This window comes from Lissotriton vulgaris, chromosome 8, assembly GCF_964263255.1.
Source record: "Lissotriton vulgaris chromosome 8, aLisVul1.2, whole genome shotgun sequence".
Lineage (NCBI taxonomy): Eukaryota > Metazoa > Chordata > Amphibia > Caudata > Salamandridae > Lissotriton > Lissotriton vulgaris.
In genome coordinates, this window is record NC_141696.1 from 123,377,013 (window position 1) to 123,396,749 (window position 19,737).

Genomic DNA, 19,737 nt, shown 5'->3' on the forward strand with positions numbered 1-19,737 from the left:
TGATTGTGTTACCAACTTAAATAGCATATTTAAACATGTCTCAGACTTGTGATTGTAGTGTGTGTGGGCAGTTTTAAAATGCTATTTTTTAAATTTTGTTCACTAAAGTTAGTTCTATGCTTCTAATTCGGTTCGGGATTTTTATTCTTTAGCAATTCGACTCTTTACTGTTTTGGTGCTGCATAAATATTTTACACGTTAAGTTTGTTTGCTCTTCACCACCGGTACAAAGGGGTTAACCTCAGGTAAATGTAGTGACATCAAGGGTTCACCTTGACAAAAGTTATGATTACTACTTCAAGTGGGGAGTTGCCAACTTCAAATAATAATTTCTTGCTGTGAGCCTCTACTAAAACATCTTGCCTGTGGTTCCTAGCAGTTCCAGATACACAGAGCAGCTGCAGACACTGAAGTCACTTAGCCAACAGACTAAAAAGGAAACCAAGGAGCCACAAGATAAACTACCAGCCTTTGAAATTAAAGTCAGGACAATGAAAAAAGCAGTGCAATAGGAAGGCTGGGAGTACTGAGGAAGGTATGTAATCCACAAGGGGATACCACTATGTCAGACCACAGATAGTCAGCATATCATATAAATGTAAATAACAGACACCAGAGAAAAATATGAAGAATGCACATGTAACTCCTACCAAAGGGAAAGGAGTCATTTGGGACCCATGGGAAACCATGCCAACACTGTTAGTCAGTTTAGTGATGTAAATGTTTACACTCAAACCCCAGATAGTAAGGTCTCACATAATCTTCTAAAGACCCAAGAGAGAAGCACCATAAATGGGTCTGGGCCAGGAATGTCCATGCCAGCACCAAGTGAGCATGCTCAAAGTAAGTTTCATATGAAAACAAAAAACTCCTTCTCCTGAGTTTGGCAAATGATTAGTGATGCTAGATTCCCCTGGGGGTCGTTTGCATCAGTGGGAAGGATTTAAGTATTGCGTAGGTTACAAAATGTACAACTTAATATGTATCAGACAAAAAAATAACATGAAAACATTGCATACACAAAAATTAAAAGTTTCATTCATTTATTCAAATAGTTTAAAAATAATAACACATTATTTCATAAAAACAATCTTATGCACATTCGTCTTTGCTGTTAGTCAGCTATATATAAAAAACCCCAATGTTTTTTAAAAAACGCCAATGTTTTTAAAAAATGCTGTTAAGCATTATTACACAAGTCTACGTATACATCATATTTATTAGACATAAGGAACAAACTGTCGACGCGGCGTTTTGGTGCCTCAAATAATCTTGCACCTTCTTCAGGACTTGTTCATTTAAATCATATCTATAAAAACATATCACAATACATTTCATTAGGTCCAATAATTTAGTCTAACAATTGCACATTGATTCATTAACATTTTAGCTAATCTCCTAATATTTGGTAACCCCGTCATTTTGTAGTCCGGGATCTATTTCCTACGTGCCCTTTATTACTAAGTTCCCACACCTTAGTATTACTGAGAGGGAAGACATAACTAGCTTAGTATATTTATATTGCTAGGATGCAGTGTCCTCAATTTATTTTTGTCGGACACAAGTGGGCTGTGTATAAAGGTAAAAAAAGGGGCCGTCAGATTTCAGTCCCTTCTTTATTATAGAGTCCCACCCAGAGGTACCTCTATCTTCTTACCCAGGTTAGTTTTTCCTTCCTGGCTCTGCCTTCTCGGTCTTATTGAGCAGGTTCTCTTCAGCTCTTGTGTTCTCCTAAGGAAGCTTTATTTTCTTTCCTCTTTCTTATTCTAGGAGAAAAAGCACCTTATTTTTAGTTCCCTTGTTTTTTAGGATCTTTTCTCCATTTTGTCATAATAAAATCCTATTTATTACCATATGTTTCAGTTTCGTTGGTACTCCATCCGGGTTGATTAAAAATGGACCAACTTCAATCCTATCAAAACAGAAAAACATCTCTTTTGTAAGGAGTTGCCTTTCTACCACCTTTCTAAGGTTATTCTTCACTGTCTCATAGCCTTCTCCCCCTGTTTGTCTTAAAAGAAAGGGCTTACCGGTCCTATTTTCTTGTTGTCTTAAAAGGGTTGGAAGGACGCCTCTAGGAGCTACCCGTCGCTGTTCTTCTCACCACTTTGTCTACAAGATAATTTGCCTTTTAGTCTCTCTGGGATTTAGTTTCCTTCTAGTTGTCCTTACCCTCTGTCATAAAGATCTTACCTTTCTGGTGAAAAGACCGGCTTTAAACTTGATTTCCTCCTTTTTTCTTTAGTGTGAAATCAAGGGTCACTTTGTTGGGCTTTTGTAAATTAGCTGCCAACTCTAGAAAAGTAACAAACAGTAACTAAGTTTAATTGTTCAGGCAGTGTTATATGCCTGCTGCCTATATCTATTTAAGTAACAAGCCCCTCTCTTGCTTACTTGTTTAGGGTAGCTGAGCCGCGTGGCGTCCTCCTCCTTCCCGAGCTGTTTGGAAATGATTTCCTCTCTCAGTCTGCCTGGTAGAAGTACTCTCAGTGATTGGCTAATTGCTCGCACCTGATGGTCCTGTTAAGCTCAAGTGGTGTTTACTTAGGAGTTTGATGTCCTCGGCATGGTCGCCATCTTGTAATGGGTTAAGTACCCATGTTTTATATTGTTGAATCACCTATTTCTTATTTATTGGGCTGGCTTTCAATCATATCTCATTTGTCTTTATTTGTCGTATTATTTATTTTTCATTAGTACTCTAATGTGAGAAAATGAAGATCTATTCCGTCAGTTCTTCGGATTTTCACTAGTGTTTGTTTTGCACTAGGCTCGAAGGCGTCAATTTGTATTCGCATCTTGGTTGTTCTATTGTGGACATTTGAATTCATTTCCTCATTTTGTTCACCATTTCTGTGCCTTTAACCTTGTTCACCATTTCTGTGCCTTTGCTCCTGATGTTAAAGGTCCCAATCGGCGTTTGCCGAACCTTTTAGGTGGCCGCCATTTTGAATTGGGAAACTATTGAACTGTTTAATTAATAGCTTTACATTATTCTCACAATCTCTAATCTTGTTTGCTATGATTTATTAATGACAACACTCAATTTATGGGCGCTCCTCTTTATTGGCTATTTCAAGATTTGAAAGACCCGTAGGTCACATATGATTCACAATCATTCATGTTTTGTGGCCATCATAGTATTATCCTTATTCTTTACGATCTCGATCGTTTCCCGGTTTATTCTCCAATCTTGTACTTCTGGTTCTATTATTGGACGTTGCAATCAGCGTTTACCGAACTTATTAGACGGCCGCCATTTTGAATTGGGCAGTTGTCGTCTTGTCTATGTAGTATGTTTTGCAGTATTTTTATTATTAACATCTACCTTTAACTTGCCGATAATCCTCCTAATGTTTCAAAGAGCAACTATCTTATATATATTCTTTCTCTTTTATAAATCGAATGATAAAAGGGAATTTGCTGCTTTATTCAAAGGGAATTTTCTACTTTATTATAACGTAATTTAATACTCTATTGTCCTGTTTATTATTCCTCCTTTATTTCTAGGGGACAATGGAAAGGGATTTTTTCTTAAGTTGCTAACAGCCGGAATTTCATATTAAAATGTCCTGCCTTTGGTGATAGATTCTTGAAGTGGAATTTTATACGCTATTGTCCTCAAGGAAAATAGTGACAAAGAAGTAAATTAGTTCCAATACTAAAGCATACACGAAACAGACAGCAAACTAGCAAAAGTGAACTGACAGCAGAAGGGGGGACAGTATAACAATAGAGTATAAAATTTCACTTCTGGAAGAAGGGACGGAAATCTGACGGCCCCTTTTTAACTTTATACAGAGCCCACTTGTGTCCGACAAAAATAAATTGAGGACACTGCATCCTAGCGATATAAATATACTACGCTAGTTATGTCTTCCCTCTCAGTAATACCAAGGTGTGGGAACAAAGATATACATGGGAACATAGGGAATAGATCCTGGACTACAAAATGGCAGGGTTACCAAATATTAGGAGATTAGCTAAAATGTTAACGAATCAATGTGCAATTGTTAGACTAAATTATTGGACCTAATGAAATGTATTGTGATATGTTTTTATAGATATGATTAAAATGAACAAGTCCTGAAGAAGGTGCAAGATTATTGGAGGCACCGAAACGCCGCGTCGACAGTTTGTTCCTTATGTCTAATAAATATGATGTATAAGTAGACTTGTGTAATAATGCTTAACAGCTTTTTTTAAAAACATTGGAGTTTTTTAAAAAACATTGGAGTTTTTTATATATAGCTGACTAACAGCAAAGACGAATGTGCATAAGATTGTTTTTATGAAATAATATGTTATTTTTAAACTATTTGAATAAATGAATGAAACTTTTAATTTTTGTGTATGCAATGTTTTCATGCTATTTTTTGGTCTGATACATATTAAGTTGTAAATGTGGTAACCTACGCAATACTGAAATCCTTCCCACTGATGCAAACGACCCCCAGGGGAATCTAGCATCACTAATCATTTGCCAAACTCAGGAGAAGGAGTTTTTTGTTTTCATAAAATTGTTGACCTAATCCTTTTCCTGTCAAAAGGGTAGCTCCCTCTTTATCTTTTGATATTCAAAGTAAGTTTCACACACACAGAGGCAAGGCAGAGCCAGTGCTCACTGCAGCAGGGCTGCTCTCAACCTTGAGGTTACCTCGACCAGACTGGAACACTATCACCAAACCAGCAAAAGCCAAGTCATGGGCCTCATGGAATGTCTGAGGTGAAGTACCATCCCACACCCACCTGCCTGCCAGAACAGAATGTAACTGAATCCCAGCACCTACCTGCCACTGTAGAATGGAGCACAAAGTCATCCATCATGAGATGATGACAGGAAAAACAGAAGTGGAAGCAGTTGTGTTACCTTAGCTAAAAGTGGGGTTATAAAAAATAGCAAATCAAATTTTTGTGGCGATCCAAGACCTTACATTGACCTTACATTTTTTCTGTAGTAGTGTTAATATTGCTAAATACGATCTTGATATACACCATGCTATATGTACGTATAACAATGAACTTGCATCGCCATTGTTAAGTTCACCCAATATGACCTGCTAGTCAACCCAGAGTCAAAAATACGTGGTCAGGCAGGCCCTGTGACCTAGGCCCAAAGCAACTGATTGACAGATCACAGGTGGCAAGACACATAACCCTTAGACAAACGTGCGAACAGGAAAACCCGGATCAATCCCACAGACAGACAGCAACACCAAAATGGTCTCAGAAGATTGGCCCTCAATAAAACACACTTGGCCGGAGGGGTAAAGTCAGATGCCACAGTGAGTACGGAACACTCAGCCAATAAGAATACAGCATAAACACTACACGCAGTGATCACGTGTGCCCCATGTCAGACATCTGGACTTGTACCCACTAGATCCGCATTGTGTCCACGCAGGCTCAAGACCCACCTGTGTTTCTTATCAAGTGACCAGATGTATGACTCCATGACTAGGCCCAGATCCCTGTGCTGAAAAGAATGCACAAATCGCTTTATTACAAGTGTGAAATGTAAAATAAATGTCCAAAACCAATGTACTTTTAGATAGTCTTCAGACCCTGACTCGGTTGCCTGCTCTCCCGGAAACTGCGTTTAATTAAACCAACAGTTCCTGGTTTGCCAAACGCCTCTTGTCTTTCATTTATTTCAAGGGATATTCATATTCGAGCAACAGGAGCAGTGGGGTTTTCCTTTCTCCAAGGTGGAACCCCCTAACTCCTAAATGCAAGAAGGTAATGACCCCACTACCAACAAGCTTTAAAAACATGGTAACTTACCAAAACTTTATTTTCTCTTAAGTCAAAACTAACATCTTCACACCCCGCATAGCATGGAGAGATATATTCAACGCCATCATAACCACAGATAGGATTGTAAGCTGTGTCTGGGCAGTGGCACTTGCTGTTACATTTGGATATTGTTTGTCCAACTTCCTCACTAAGGAAAAAAGGAAGACTTTGTTTACAAATCACATCAGAATACCTAAAATATCTCAAACTTGACACAAAATACAGTTGTGTTTATCTGAACACCTGTGTTTCATAATGTAATGCATTGTTAACAGGAAAAAACAACATACAACTAAGTGCAGATAGTATTTGAGACAGTCCGGTTACAAGGAAGGCATATACACAACTTAATGTGATACATGTAATAAGGATCTATAATATGTAGGATCATTCCAGCACATCTCTCACCACCAAAACAGAGAGGCAATAATTCACCTTATACACAAACTTGCTATTTTTCAGCATCTTGTGATATCAGGTCCCAAGAGGGCAATGTTTCTTTGGGGTGAAGCAGTACCTGCAAAAACTGTTTCCAGTCAAACAGTTCATCTCCAGCTTTTTATCAGTTGTTATATATGTCCCTCCTCCAATAAGGACTATTATTGGAGGAGGTTCTTTAGAGTGTGAGTTTCTGCACGCATTCATCTGATAGCAGATCTTTGTCTCACCGCCACTAGTGACAGCATAGTAGCTCTATTTTTCATTTTACACTTATTTCTTTAATGAAATATGCCTAGAAAATCTTGTATATGGAGATCATTGACACTCATGAACAAATCAGTCATCTAATTTATTTATTTATTTGTTTATTTTATTTGTGATATTTTTATTGCGCATACAAATACCCGAAGGTGTCTCGGCGCATGTGGGGGCCAGAGGGACCAAACAGCAAGCTCACTGGTTGAACAACCATGTCTTTAGGAGCCTACGGAAGCTCATCAGTTTGGGGGCATTTTTGACCGTTTAAATTTTAGGGGACTCTCACATCATTTGGTAACTAGCAGTGGCAGCCAAAAGCTATTGGTTTTGCCAATGCTTTTTATTACATAGCTGCTGTGGATACACATGCATTTATGGTGGCCATCTTCAAATGGGTTTTCAAAGATTATAAATGCATCAAAAACCGTCCGCCATGTATGCATGCATGCATCGCTAGTGGACATCTGTGAATGGGTTTGTTCAAATATTACAAAATCATTTCCTGCCCCCCCTACCCTCATGTAACCCCATGCATGCTAACAGACAGCCTTCTTTTTTTTTAACAAATCTTTTTATTAAACATGCAGGAATGCAGTACACAGTACAGTCACCAACTGAAGCGTATGGTAGAGATAATATAGTATACAGTCCCAGATTACAAACAGCCAGTATTGTGCAGGGCCGGACTGGCTACCGGGCAGTTTGGAACGCTGCTGAGCTGGGGGCTGATTTCGTTCATGGAGACCTGCGTGTGCTAAACGAAATTCATTTCGCTTCAATTATTTCGAAGCACACGTAGGTCTCCATGAACGAAATAAGCCCCCACCGCAGTGAAATCAGCCCCCAGCTCGGCAGCATTCCAAACTGCCCGGTAGTCAGTTCGGCCGTGGTATTGTGGAGTGCAGGACACACACCACCAATAACTTGATAGAATGCACCCACACAATAAGTACCCACCTCAGTGAAATCAGCCCCCAGCTCGGCAGCATTCCAAACTGCCCGGTAGTCAGTTTGGCTGTGGTATTGTGGAGTGCAGGACACACATCACCAATAACTTGATAGAATGCACCCACACAACCTGAAGGCGCACTCGCCCACAGGAAGCCTCCTTCACATGGGTAAAAACCCACTTTAAGAGGGACGCCAGACAAAAGTGCAGCACAAGAAATCATTTAAAAAGCAAAATTAAAGTAAAATAAAGTTGGAGATGGGAAGGAGGCAACACGCACGGAGGGGAGAGAGAGCAACGAAGGAGTGGGAGAATGTTTAAAAAAACAAGAGTAATGGTGAAAGCAATGGATGAGCTTGGAGAGGGGGGAAGCAATATGGAGAACGAGCAGGCGGATGGAAGTTACATGGTGAGCGAGGGACTGGCGCAATGTGAAGAAGGAAGGAGCACATGGGGGAGGGAGCAAGTAAATGCAGTCTCCTCTATATAGGTCTTAAAGAAAATTTGTTTCATGAATGCAAAGAACGTTAGCAGTGAAAGGATAAAAGTCAGCCAATCTGAACACTGTGAGGCCTATCTGCTCCTGGGCAGGACATTCACAAGAATAGGAAATAAGGCCATTAAATCAAGAGAAGAAAACTGAGATAGACAACAAAGCCATACAATGATGTGCAAGGGACTGATCCAAACCCACTTGAATGAATGAATTTAAAATGTTGTATTGCGCTCCAATGCCCAAAGGCGTCTAGGCGCTACAGTGGAGGAATATGTCAGAGATAAAGGATGATTAAGCATTATTGTGAGAAAAGCCACGTTTTCAAAGCCTTTCTGAACAGTGGTAGTGTTGGGCAGTTTTTTTATGGGTAAAGGAAGTGAATTCCACAATTTGACAGTGTTGAAAAGAAAACTACTACCTCCCCAGCAAACTCTCCTGAATTTAGGCATCTGCAGAAGTTTTCTCTGAGCTGAACACAATGTTCTGCCTGGGAGATACCACAGCAAGTGCTGTTTCAGATATTTGGGTCCTGTGTCCTGTATGTTGGAAACATTCTCCACGTTTAGGGGAACTGTTCCTTCTATCAAGGACAATCTAGTACAGCATGGCAGGAGTCATGTATATACGGTGCCATGCTTTAAACGGAGTCAATTTAAACCTAGCTTTACTGGAAGAGTTTAACACTGGTTTATAGGATTTTAACCAAAATATTCCTGAACAGTTATATCAACACCACAAACAGCTTCACATTTTGCCCAATAGTGTTCATGGTATTTTACTCTCGATTGCTTAGTGTGTCTGAAAAAAGTATTTTCTCCTCAACCCCAGATCCCGATCAAGAGTGTAGGAGAGAGTGCAGAAGCTTCTGGGGCTGTGGTCCATGTGTGGTCTAAATGAGTCTTGCTTGCCGTAGGTACCAAGTGTGCACTATGATGTAAGTATGTTGGGTCTCCGGGAAAGTCAGGGATTTTTCATTTATGGATTTATCTGTGATGCTGCCTTTGAAAAGGCAGGAGGTCTATCAAGGGGCATCCAAAGTATAAGAAGCTTGCAAAAGAACTAGTTTAGATTCAGGTTATGTGCATCACACACACCGGTCAACAGGTCTTTACCAAGTCTCAGCCATATGTGAAGCTGCAAGTATTGCATTAGTGTTGTGGTGTTCTAGGATCCCTGCAGTCCTGGAACACATATGAGCATCATGTAAGTGCGACCATTGTCTCAAGGGATATTCTTCCCATGGAAGTCAAGGATGGTATCACAGATACCTTTAAATGCCTTTAAATTCACACCCATCTCAATTCTCTGAATTTGTACACAATTTCCAAATAAAACAAAAAAGTCTACCATCTCATTGTGGAAGTCAGCAAATCATTACTGTTCCTGCACCTTCATCTCAGACAGCCCATTGGGAAAAGAATTGCTTTGTCCTAACTCACCCAAAGCCAGACAACTCATGAAAAAAGGATTACATTTTGCAATATTACTTCCATATCACGCATCAGGTCCTGCACATCATCTATGTAAAGTAAAATGATATATTTATTATTTCCCACCCGTATGCTACACTTTCCATTTTTTTGTCAAAATTCAAGCCAGCCATTAGGTCACCAGGGTCAGCAGCGGCGAAGAGAGGTCTGCTCTGTACCACGCCTCGGCCGAAGCACCTTCAGCCTCACAGAGTACTGTGTGTCCCATCCCTGGCAAAGCGTTCATTATCCAGCAATCTGACCAATCCCTGACAGTTTATATATGACCTTATAGACTGAAGATTTATATTCAGACACTCATAGCAAATTCACTGCAGACAATCTACCGACCTGAGCGGCAGAAGGTAAACTGTCCCATCTTCAGCCAATGGTAAAACACCACTGACAGAGCATCCTTATCCTGCCCACCTTCACCTCTGTGACAACACATCACCCTGAAAGACTGTCCATTACTGCCAGTGGTAACCTACCATGCTTTGAGTATTGTGATGTTAATTCAAAGCCATACCCAGAATGTGTAAAGCTTCCAATGGTTTTCTCATTTTCATCCAATTGAATTATCCTTTTTTCCTGTGAGTGACAGGAGTATTGCAGTATATATATTTATTCTGAGGTGCACCCTTTAAACTAAATGAAGCTACTAGTCTGAATCAAGACGATTTGTTCTATAGGGCACTGGTTCAGAAGGTAACCGGAGACAGTTAAATTGACATGTGTAAACATATATACCAATGCGTGCTTATAGATTCATTTAGGAATTTGCTAATAAGGTTGTGGCACAGCTCACAGACCTAGAAATGCACCAACCCGTAAAACTACAAACGATCTATGCATATCAATCAATCAATCATTTGTAAAGCACACTACATACCCACAAGGGTCTCAAGGCGCTGGGGGGAGGGGGGGGGGGATCGGGAGGGTTGAGGGGGGCCGCTACTGATTGAACAGCCAGGTCTTGAGTATCCTCCTGAATGCAGGTCTTAGGGCTTTTCGTAGGTAGGTTCAAATATTATGCACAAATAAAAGATATTCACACAACTGGAGAACTTTGTGCATACATTTCTGCCATTGAAAATGTGTAAATGTGAATGTCATTTTGTGCACATATGCAGTGACAAATAGGAGATGCGTGAAATAATCTGAAGAAGATCAAAAGGAAAGGGACTTTTCTGCTGATTATACACGTTTTGCAGACAATCTGCTAGGGTAATATGCATTTAGGAGGAACAATCCCCTCACACCCCTCCACCTTCACTACTCTGGGTGCACCATATTTTATAAGGGCTCATTAATAGTTTCTATCAAACGTAGGCTCAGAAAGAGGCCATGTGGGTCCAGAGGGTTAAGCACAGCAGAAAAGGAAACCACACGGAGGGACCTGTGTAGAGGGACACGAAGCTCAGAGTGAAGCAACTCCACAGAAGCATTCCGCCAGGGGTTATATTTGAATGAATGAGACAGTCCTAACGGCTCTATATATTAACTTCATTTAAAAAAATCTTTAAATCAATAAATACCATGCCAAGCACCCTTTGACCCTTACTGATTCACCATTAATCATTTATGGGATCCGGAGTAGCGTGCTACTCGCCGATAAAAGCGCTTTAACATCTCATCAGGGGTAACAAGCGCTATATATATGTAAACCTTTTCCTTCTTCTATCCCTCCACAATCCAAATAACTGACTAACATATCCACCACTCAAATTTCTTTCACTATACTAATGCACCACTAATCCTTTATGGGTCCTGGAGTTGTGTGCTACTCACCGAAAAAGCGATTTGACGCCTCGTCATAGATAGTAAGGGATATATAAATGCAATTACATTTACATAAGCGCATAGACGGCGGGGGAGGAAGAATCATATTTTGTGTCCTTTGTTTATGTCCATAAATCTGGCGCTGCTGCTTGTACCCTGAGAGACAGTACTGGTCCAGGGCACCTCACTCAATGCAGAGACAACCTTTGTCACAAAGATGCAGCTGCACACGTGCTCTGTAGTAGAGGTCTGTGTGCCAAGGTTCACACTGTTCCACTGGCGAGTCAGTGCTGTTTCTCTCTTGAATGGGCGAGGAGCTGAAACAGAACATATGCTATGGTGCAAACGTCATCAATGGCAGCTGGTACAGCAGAGACAGACGCATGCTTCTGCTGACCTCTGAGGCTTACATCTGGTGCAGGGAGTCCACACTGAGGAGTGAGGGGTGTGATATTTGAATTACACGAGTGCATTAAAAGTTACATACTAATGTTTTATTGTGTTCAGTACTCCACTTAGACATAACAAATGTGTCAACTAGTTTTTGAGACTTACAGAGATGAGTGACCAGCCTCACCCATGCATTTCTTTATTTGCTTTCCTGCCATTAAAGGCATTTACAGTTCTTAAGACTTCTGAAAATCATCAGTCTGTTAGATGTGGAGCATATTTCTTGAGAACAAAGCTATGGACGTGAACGTTGGAAGCAAACCTTCACTAAATCTTTTGACACTTTGGGATTCATTAATACTATTGTCAAAAAAGACTTCCTACTCTTAACCTGAAAGCAAATTTGAGAATTTGTGCAGAAGTGGTTTAATGGATGAATCTTAGAACGCCAAACCTAAAATGATCCCCCCAGTATCTGTCTAATTTTATTTCCAGGTTTCTTTCTTTCGGTTTAGCAATTGGCCAGTGCTGGTGTACAATGTTCTGCACTCTTAAACAGATCCATCTGTTGTCTGATATAATTGAGCATCACACTGAAGTGATGGATGCATTGCTTGAATGTATCTAAGCCACTGATAGTTACTCGGGCTGCGTCCCAGTCCATCGTTATTTTGCACACCATGCCACCTCAGTTTGCACCCTGTCATGTGCAAATCAGTCTTAGCACTGGTCTAAGAAGAACAGTCTAGCCCGAAATGTCAAGGCCCCCCCACCCCCGAACCAGAACACATGCAACCTAGGACTGGTTTGACTGTAGTTAGGGCTCATCAGCCAGGTAAACCTTGGTTCCAGTGACACAGAGTGCATGGATTCCACGCCTGGGCATAGGCGTCCCACTTAGGAGGACACACTCAAGTATAAAAAAAAGTGATGCATGAAATACTTAAATTACTCTCATCCACTTGTAATTACTCAGGTCTCATCCAAGTCCACCGGTATTGGCAGTTCGAGAGTGGAAGCAATCTATCGAGTGCCAGAAGGATGGTTATGCAGTTCATCTACAAAAGATGAATTGATGCCAGACAAAGAAGCGATCACAGTTCAGGTCTACAGGTATTCTTGATGAAAAGCATAATCCAGCTAAGGCCTCCTGACACTAAGGGAGTATTAAACCATGAGCCAACATTTTTTCCAAAATAGGCTTTTATCAAATCACAAAACAAGAGACCCCCAATATATTTGTACCTTCATATCCTGCTTGAGACCCGGTTATTAATGTTTGCAAGGAGAATTAAAGATGTCTGAATATTTTCCAAGTTAATAATTTAGATACGAAGTACAGAAAATAAAGTGATACAATTGTTCATAGTTTTAAAGCAATATTTATTAAAAGGAATGTTAATTGATAAAATGCAAAGACCAGAGTTCTAGTGCTGCCAAAAATCTACTTCAACTTCTAGGGGAGTTGGGTGACTGAAAAAGTGGAGTGTCAGATTAATGCTTTGGCATTCAGAAGGAAACTGCAGAAGATGCTCTCACTTAAAACAGGTGACATGTTATGCAGTGCTGTGACTGAAGCCGTCTGTGCAAGAATCAGAGGCGCTGTAACTGGATATTGTTACACAGATGATACTGAGCTCGTCCTACATTTTAATGCAGAAAAGTTTAATTCCCATTTTCATTTCCAGGACTATTTTAAGGGCATCTCATTTTGGAAGACCACTAGACATCTAAAATAAATACAGATCAGATACGGATTCTTCTTTTTGACCCACATTTCAGTCTGGTTGGATCTTTGGTGGCTTGCCTCTACAGGCTCTCTATCACTCCACTGCACCAGGTGAGGAAACTAAGAATTGTTTTTGACCATTTGCTATCTTTTGATTTCCCACATCGGCAAGTTTGTGTCCTCCAGTTTCTAGACTATGAGGATTTTGCGTAAAATAATTCCTTTACTGCCTCTCTCCACAAGGAAAACCAATATCTCACTTTAATGCAAGACTATGCAAATGTGGTCCACCTTCAGATGATTTAGAATATGGATGTTCTCTTTGGACTACTGAGGACAGCAGATATCTCAGGCTGCTTCAGATCCCCTCTACGGATAGCGGTAGCTATCCACATTCTTTCCAAGCCCTTCTGCATTTGTCACATGCAGGTTCACAATCTTGGACCTCAATTTCATTTAGCCAAGTTTCAGCGATACCATCCAACTCGTAACTTTCAAGACCCGGTGTAGTTTGGAGAAAGTTTGTGGTTATTTATTATGGTTCAAAAGTGGAACTAACTGCCCTTTTTATCCGTGAGTACTCTTGAATTATGCCGCCTTCACAAAGGCTTTAAAACTTTTTTATTCTCTATTCCTGTTATTCTGCAGGTTTTCTCCTTCTCACTGTATTCCTGACTCACGCATACGTTAAGCGCCATGGAACCTCGGTGAGTTCTATGTGAGCTTTGCACAACCTACTGCTTTATGATATCATATACCTATACTGAAAAAGCAACTGGATATTATTCACCTCTACTGATTTCCCTCTTACTGTTATATTGTTTGTTATGCATGTTTAAATCATTTCACTGATTATCACAGATCGCCATGATATAGCTACTTCAGTACTTTCTTTGCACAGAGCAGGGTAAATTAATCATGACACACAAATGAAATTAAGTCTCTGATGTGCTTGGAATATATTCTGAAATGCGGACCATTGGCTTGCTTGATAGGTGTTCATCATTCACTAGATCAGTTGCTAATTATGGGTTTGACTCTGAAAAGAGACAGCTAGTCTGTGCATAGATTTTAAACATTCAAGGGATTCATAAAATTCACACATATTCCACATGTAAATCTTCGCATAGTACGCCCTATACTTACTACTCCAGTGGGAAAATCTAAAGAAGTAAGGTATTAAAGGGTTCAATGGTGGATGAACAGTAAATCAAAAAAGATTTCCCTCTTCAATAGGAAATATTTTTCCTGTCGGAGGAACTCCATATCGCATTCCAAGATGAAAGATAAGGCTGTTAGTTTTATGTTATCGGCCTTAAAAGATAAATAGTTTGCCTTTATTTTGGCTGGAGTAAATGTACCCAGGATTCCAATGAGGAAATGGGCTTGAATGTGTTTAATGTTTTAGATTGCTTCATCTTCCTCCATGGATATCATCAACCCAGCTACTGGACCTATTAGTGCTATACATCCGCTATACTAGAAAAAGTCCCATGGTAGTAAGTAGAACAATGCTGTTGGAGGCAAAATTCACAAACACTGACTTTGTAAGTCAGGAATTTTGGGGTTTTGACACAATAACCTTTTGTTCATACACATTGAGTTGTCCTGCAAATGGTTTTGTGACCAGGGCCCTATGAAGAGAAAATCCTAGATCTTGGTGTCCTTGGAGTTGAGTTCAAATGATCATTTCACTAATCCACTCAAACTTGAACAGAGATGGAGAAAAGAAGGATGCAAACAACATTTCTTTTCCTTTCAAAGTTTTACAATAACCAAGCCAAAGTCTGATCAATGTGTGAAATTGGGTTAGTAATTTGGGACTTAACCCATAGCATAAACAGAAGGCAATTCCTGCAGATAGGAGTGCTAACTTCAAACAATATCAAATGGCATTAGGAACATAGAAATCTGAAATTTCCACACCAATTTAGAAAAATGTATAACATTTTAATAACAAGAAGATATTTTTTTTAATGTGAGAATTCCATAGGAATAAATCGGCAAATTTACTAACTAAAAAAAGTGGGTTGCAGGGTGAAGGAGTGAGATGACCATGTTTTTGCATTGTACTGTTTCCATGAGGAACAGGGTCAAAACTGATTTGCAATAGGTGGGCCTCTGTCTATTGTGGGACAGTGGGTGAAAACAAGGGGTTGGAATACAACCCCGAGCGATTGCATCTGATTAGACTATTTGCAAAAATTCCACTCATCACATTTCGGGTGTTTGATTGCCAGTAGTATTCCTGAAAACGTCAGAATGGTGCAGTTTTCCAAGTCTACTACTGTTAATGTTTGTGAATTCCAAAAAACAGTATATTTGGTCCCATTCACGGAATAATTCTATGGGTGCAGATTTCCTGCTTTTCCGGAAAAACGATCAGTATACACATTTAGAATCCCAATCTAAATTAGCATTTGCAATGCAATCGGTCTCGCATTGAGAAAGTTAGCGCTATTGGTGTAAATGATATTGTTTTTTACTTATGTTTATTGTTTGTAAAGGAGTGGATGTAGGTGGTTTGCAATAGAATAATGTGGTTTGAATTGGAACTGTTAGTTGTGGAATTGTGTGGTGTGTAAAGAATTAGAATTTTTGAATTAAATGGAATGGTGAATAAATAGTGGTGAGAGCTGCAGAGTACAGGTAAAAAGTAAGACTGAGAGGGATAGGTAGTTTGCGTATGAAATGGTGAATGGACTCTAGATCGAGTAGTAGATAGAATTTGTGAGAAAGAGAATGAAGGGGAGAGAAGGTTATAGACTCACAAAAAGGCTGCGCTTTTGTACCCAGAAGACACCAACAAAAAAAAAGTAGGATAGTGTGCGTTTGTGATTTGGATTTTTTTTTAAGTTATGGTAATGGAACTGTGCAGAAACACATTAAGTGAACCAATATGAGAAATGCTGGATCAGCGTGTGTGCAATGGAATTATGTGGACAGTAATTATGTGGTATTAAGTGTAGTGAACTTTTGTGTAGTGGTATGGCGTGTCATGGAGTGGCATGTATTGAGTGGAATTAGGTCCTGTGGTGTTGAATTTTATAGCATGAAGTGGAATTATGTCTTGTAGACTTATGCATTGTGGAGTGGAATTTTGTGCCATGGAATGGAATTGTGTGGAGTTGAATTGTGTTGGGTGGTATTGTGTGGCATTGAGTGAAATTATGTTGAGCGGAATTATGTGGCATGGTGTGGAATGTATTATGTGGAGCTATTTGGCACGGAGTACATTTATGCGTAGTGTAATAATGTGGTGTGGAGTGAAATTATGTGGTATGGAGTGGAGTTTATTTATGTTGTGTGGCATGGGATTGTGTGGTGTTGAACTGTGTGGTGTGGATTGTGTGGAACTGTGTGGCATGGTGTGCAATTATATGGACTGTAAATATGGGGCACATTACGGAGTTTAATTTTGTTGAGTGTTATTATGTGTTTTGGAGCGGAGTGGATATGTGTGGAGTGTAATTATGTGGTGTGAAGGTTGTATGTAGGTTGGAGGGTAATTATGTGTAGTGGTATTATCTGGATTTGAATTGTATTGCATGGAGTGGTATAATGTGAAGTGGAATTATATGGCATGGAGCAAAGGGGACATTTGCGGAGTTGAATTTGATGGATTGTCATTTTATGTGACATGTAGTGGAATGATGCAGAGATGAATTGTATGCTGTGGAATTATGAGATGTTAAAATGTGTTGTGTAGTCGAATTATGTGATGTGCATTTGTGTGTTGTGGAACTGCATGACACTTAATTGTGTGGCGTTGTGTTGAATGCTTGTTGTTTTTATAAGCCATGAGAGTGTGGGGCGCAGTCTGCATCAGCTGGCTACATTGTCCAGTGATGTCTGCGGGCCTTAGATTGCTGTTGACGTGGAATGTGCTAGTGCCACAGTTACCAACTTTGGAACTGGAGAACCAGGTCCAAACCTCGACATGGTGCACATGGTCGGTGTGGGGTGAACTGTCCGTGTCTAACAGTGCAGCGCCCTCTTTGCCAGCGGTCTTAAACCACCAAGGCTTATGCTACATTGCGTCACTGTAAGAGATCAGTGGCCTTCCTTTTGCCCCCTGTGAAACAAATGATTCCCTCAGCAGAGAAATGGCTCATTAGAACAACTAAAAAATAATTAAAAATGAAGAGCTGATGTTTGTATGACACCTGCTGTGTGCTGCCGCGCCTCTCTCAGTAATTTTATGTGTGCAAATGGCTGCCTCTTGGTAATGCTGGTGATGTGGATGCATTTGAATCCGAGCCACATCAGCCTCTGCTAGAGCTGTGTATCGCATTACAGTGCACTGGCGGTCGATTAAGTCAAGAGAAGATAAACAAGTCTTGGCAAAGGCAGATGAGCGAGGAATGCAGTGGGGGTGAAGCAGTGGGTGGTGATAAGGGAGACAGTACAGTGGAAGTAGGGAGGGGAAGCAGGAGAGGAAAGGAGTGGTGGGTGAGAAGCAGCGGGTGGGGGGAAGGGTGGCAGGAGATGCAAACAGTGGAGAACAGGACACATCCATTTTTTTCCACAGCTTCGGTGCAATTTAGATCGGGCAGTATCGAAACGTGTTAAATTCACAACATTGTGAAACTTCTTTCTGCTTTAAAACACCTCGAGCCGGGCATCACAGCAGTTATGAAGAATAATACCCCAGATCCTTTGAGCATACACTACACAGAAACAGCACAAGGTGGCCAACAGGACAGCCACTGCATGATTTTTAAGAAAATCCTCACGGTAGGAAAAATGCAATGCATAGAAACATTCATATTTACCACCTTTCGTGTTGCACGTTACATATTTAGAAATTTCTATCTGCCATCATGTCATATTGCAGCCCCCCATCAAGACTGGTAGCTGTGTTTTGAATTCGTGTACACCAGTAATCGGAAAGTTGCCCGGCCATGTTTACAACCAAGTAGCATGCTTCCTGCCGCCACAAGCTGAGCAGCCCACTCACATCGACAGAACGAAGCGCGGCGGCAGTGACCGGTGACTCAGTGTGGGAGTCACTGCGGGCTCTGCGGTTGTCGAGCAGTGGAGGGTTAATGCTGGTCGCGCCCTTGACACACAATAAAACTTTCATTGGATTCTGCAAAGTTTATCTGTATAATGAGGCGCTGCGTTTGTGTTTACTGAGCCATAATTCATTCAACCGAGTGGTTCAAAAGGTGACAGCTAAGCGTGGCAGTGATGTGTGATCTTTTGAGACGGGCAGCAGATAATTGAGGGATAAATACAAACAAATCAAGTATCCCGGAAGAGGGCACGGCTTACCCGAGCGCAGGAAGCTTGGTTTCTGCGGTCAGCTTTAGGCAAGGAGGGGCAGATTTACAATAACTGGCGCATTCATGCATATCAGCAGGATGCGCCAGTGATTGTGCGTCATGGCTCCGCCACCCTTGATGCGCCGCATTTACAATGCGGCGCACCATGGGGCAAAAATGGACAAATTCATGACGCATCTGCTGCCGTAAAGTTGGCGCATTGCTCGAGTTGTGTCGCAAGCGCAACACAGCGCCAGCAAGGCTCTGGGGTGCCCTATCCTTAGAATGCTGTGTCAATCCTCATGCCTGCTTCGAGCAGGCGCAGGGTTTTGACACAGCATGGCCTAAAAAGTGGCTGAGTGAAATCTGAGTGAAATCTTGTAGATTTCACTCAGCCACTTATAGGAGGCGCTCCTGCGCCGGAATGCCTCCCCCCACCTCCCCTATACCGGAACGCCTACATGTGGCGCTGGGCTTTTCAACGTGACAAATCTCCCAGATGCGTCATGTTGTAAGTACCCCGCACCATGGCACTGGCTTTGCGCGCCGCTGCTTCACAAAAGTGATGCAACAGCGGCGTAAAAGAGGCGCAAGGGGCTTGTAAATCTGCCCCGTAGGGTCATTCAGGGAGGTGAGGTAGACGCAAAGGGAGATTAAATAAGGGCAATATAAAAAAACAAGAGAGACCTCGCCCAGTATTGTAGGCTTAGCATTTCAGGCTATCTCAGTTTTCATAACATTGTTCCCTCTAACCTATCTAAAGACACCTACAAGAAAATATCTGAATACGGGGTGGCCATACAGAGAGGCAATTCACAAAATAAAGAAAGTTAAAAATGTGCACGCGATGCACTCAAACAGCTTGAATCCGGAGCTTTGTTAAATTAGAATGTCAGCGGGGTCGGTCATTAAAGACCGCAAAGGTGGCACGAAAAAAGACATTCATGAAAAACTTTATTGGAATATAAATTGCCGACCGCTAAGTTCAAGTGAAGCCGTTGGAGGGACAGCTACGTGAGCTTTTCCTTCACCCCTGCCTTTGTTTCTCTGGGAAATACTTAGCTTAACCCTTCAAATATGTCCGCAATCTAGTATGTCACCATCCCGGCTCTGTCGTTCAAGTTCTTGGAATTATACTCGCAAATGCACCTCTTTCATTT

At 41.0% G+C, this 19,737-nt stretch overlaps 1 protein-coding gene across 1 annotated transcript in view; it reads right to left on the reverse strand.

The window, feature by feature from the left end:
* LOC147693578 (solute carrier organic anion transporter family member 2B1-like) overlaps positions 1-19,737 on the reverse strand; it is a 435,047-nt gene that overhangs the window by 84,283 nt on the left and 331,027 nt on the right. The window contains exon 11 of the mRNA XM_086933810.1: positions 5,785-5,944. Within this exon, the coding sequence (XP_086789936.1) occupies positions 5,785-5,944 (160 nt within the window). The remainder of the gene's footprint in view (positions 1-5,784; positions 5,945-19,737) is intronic.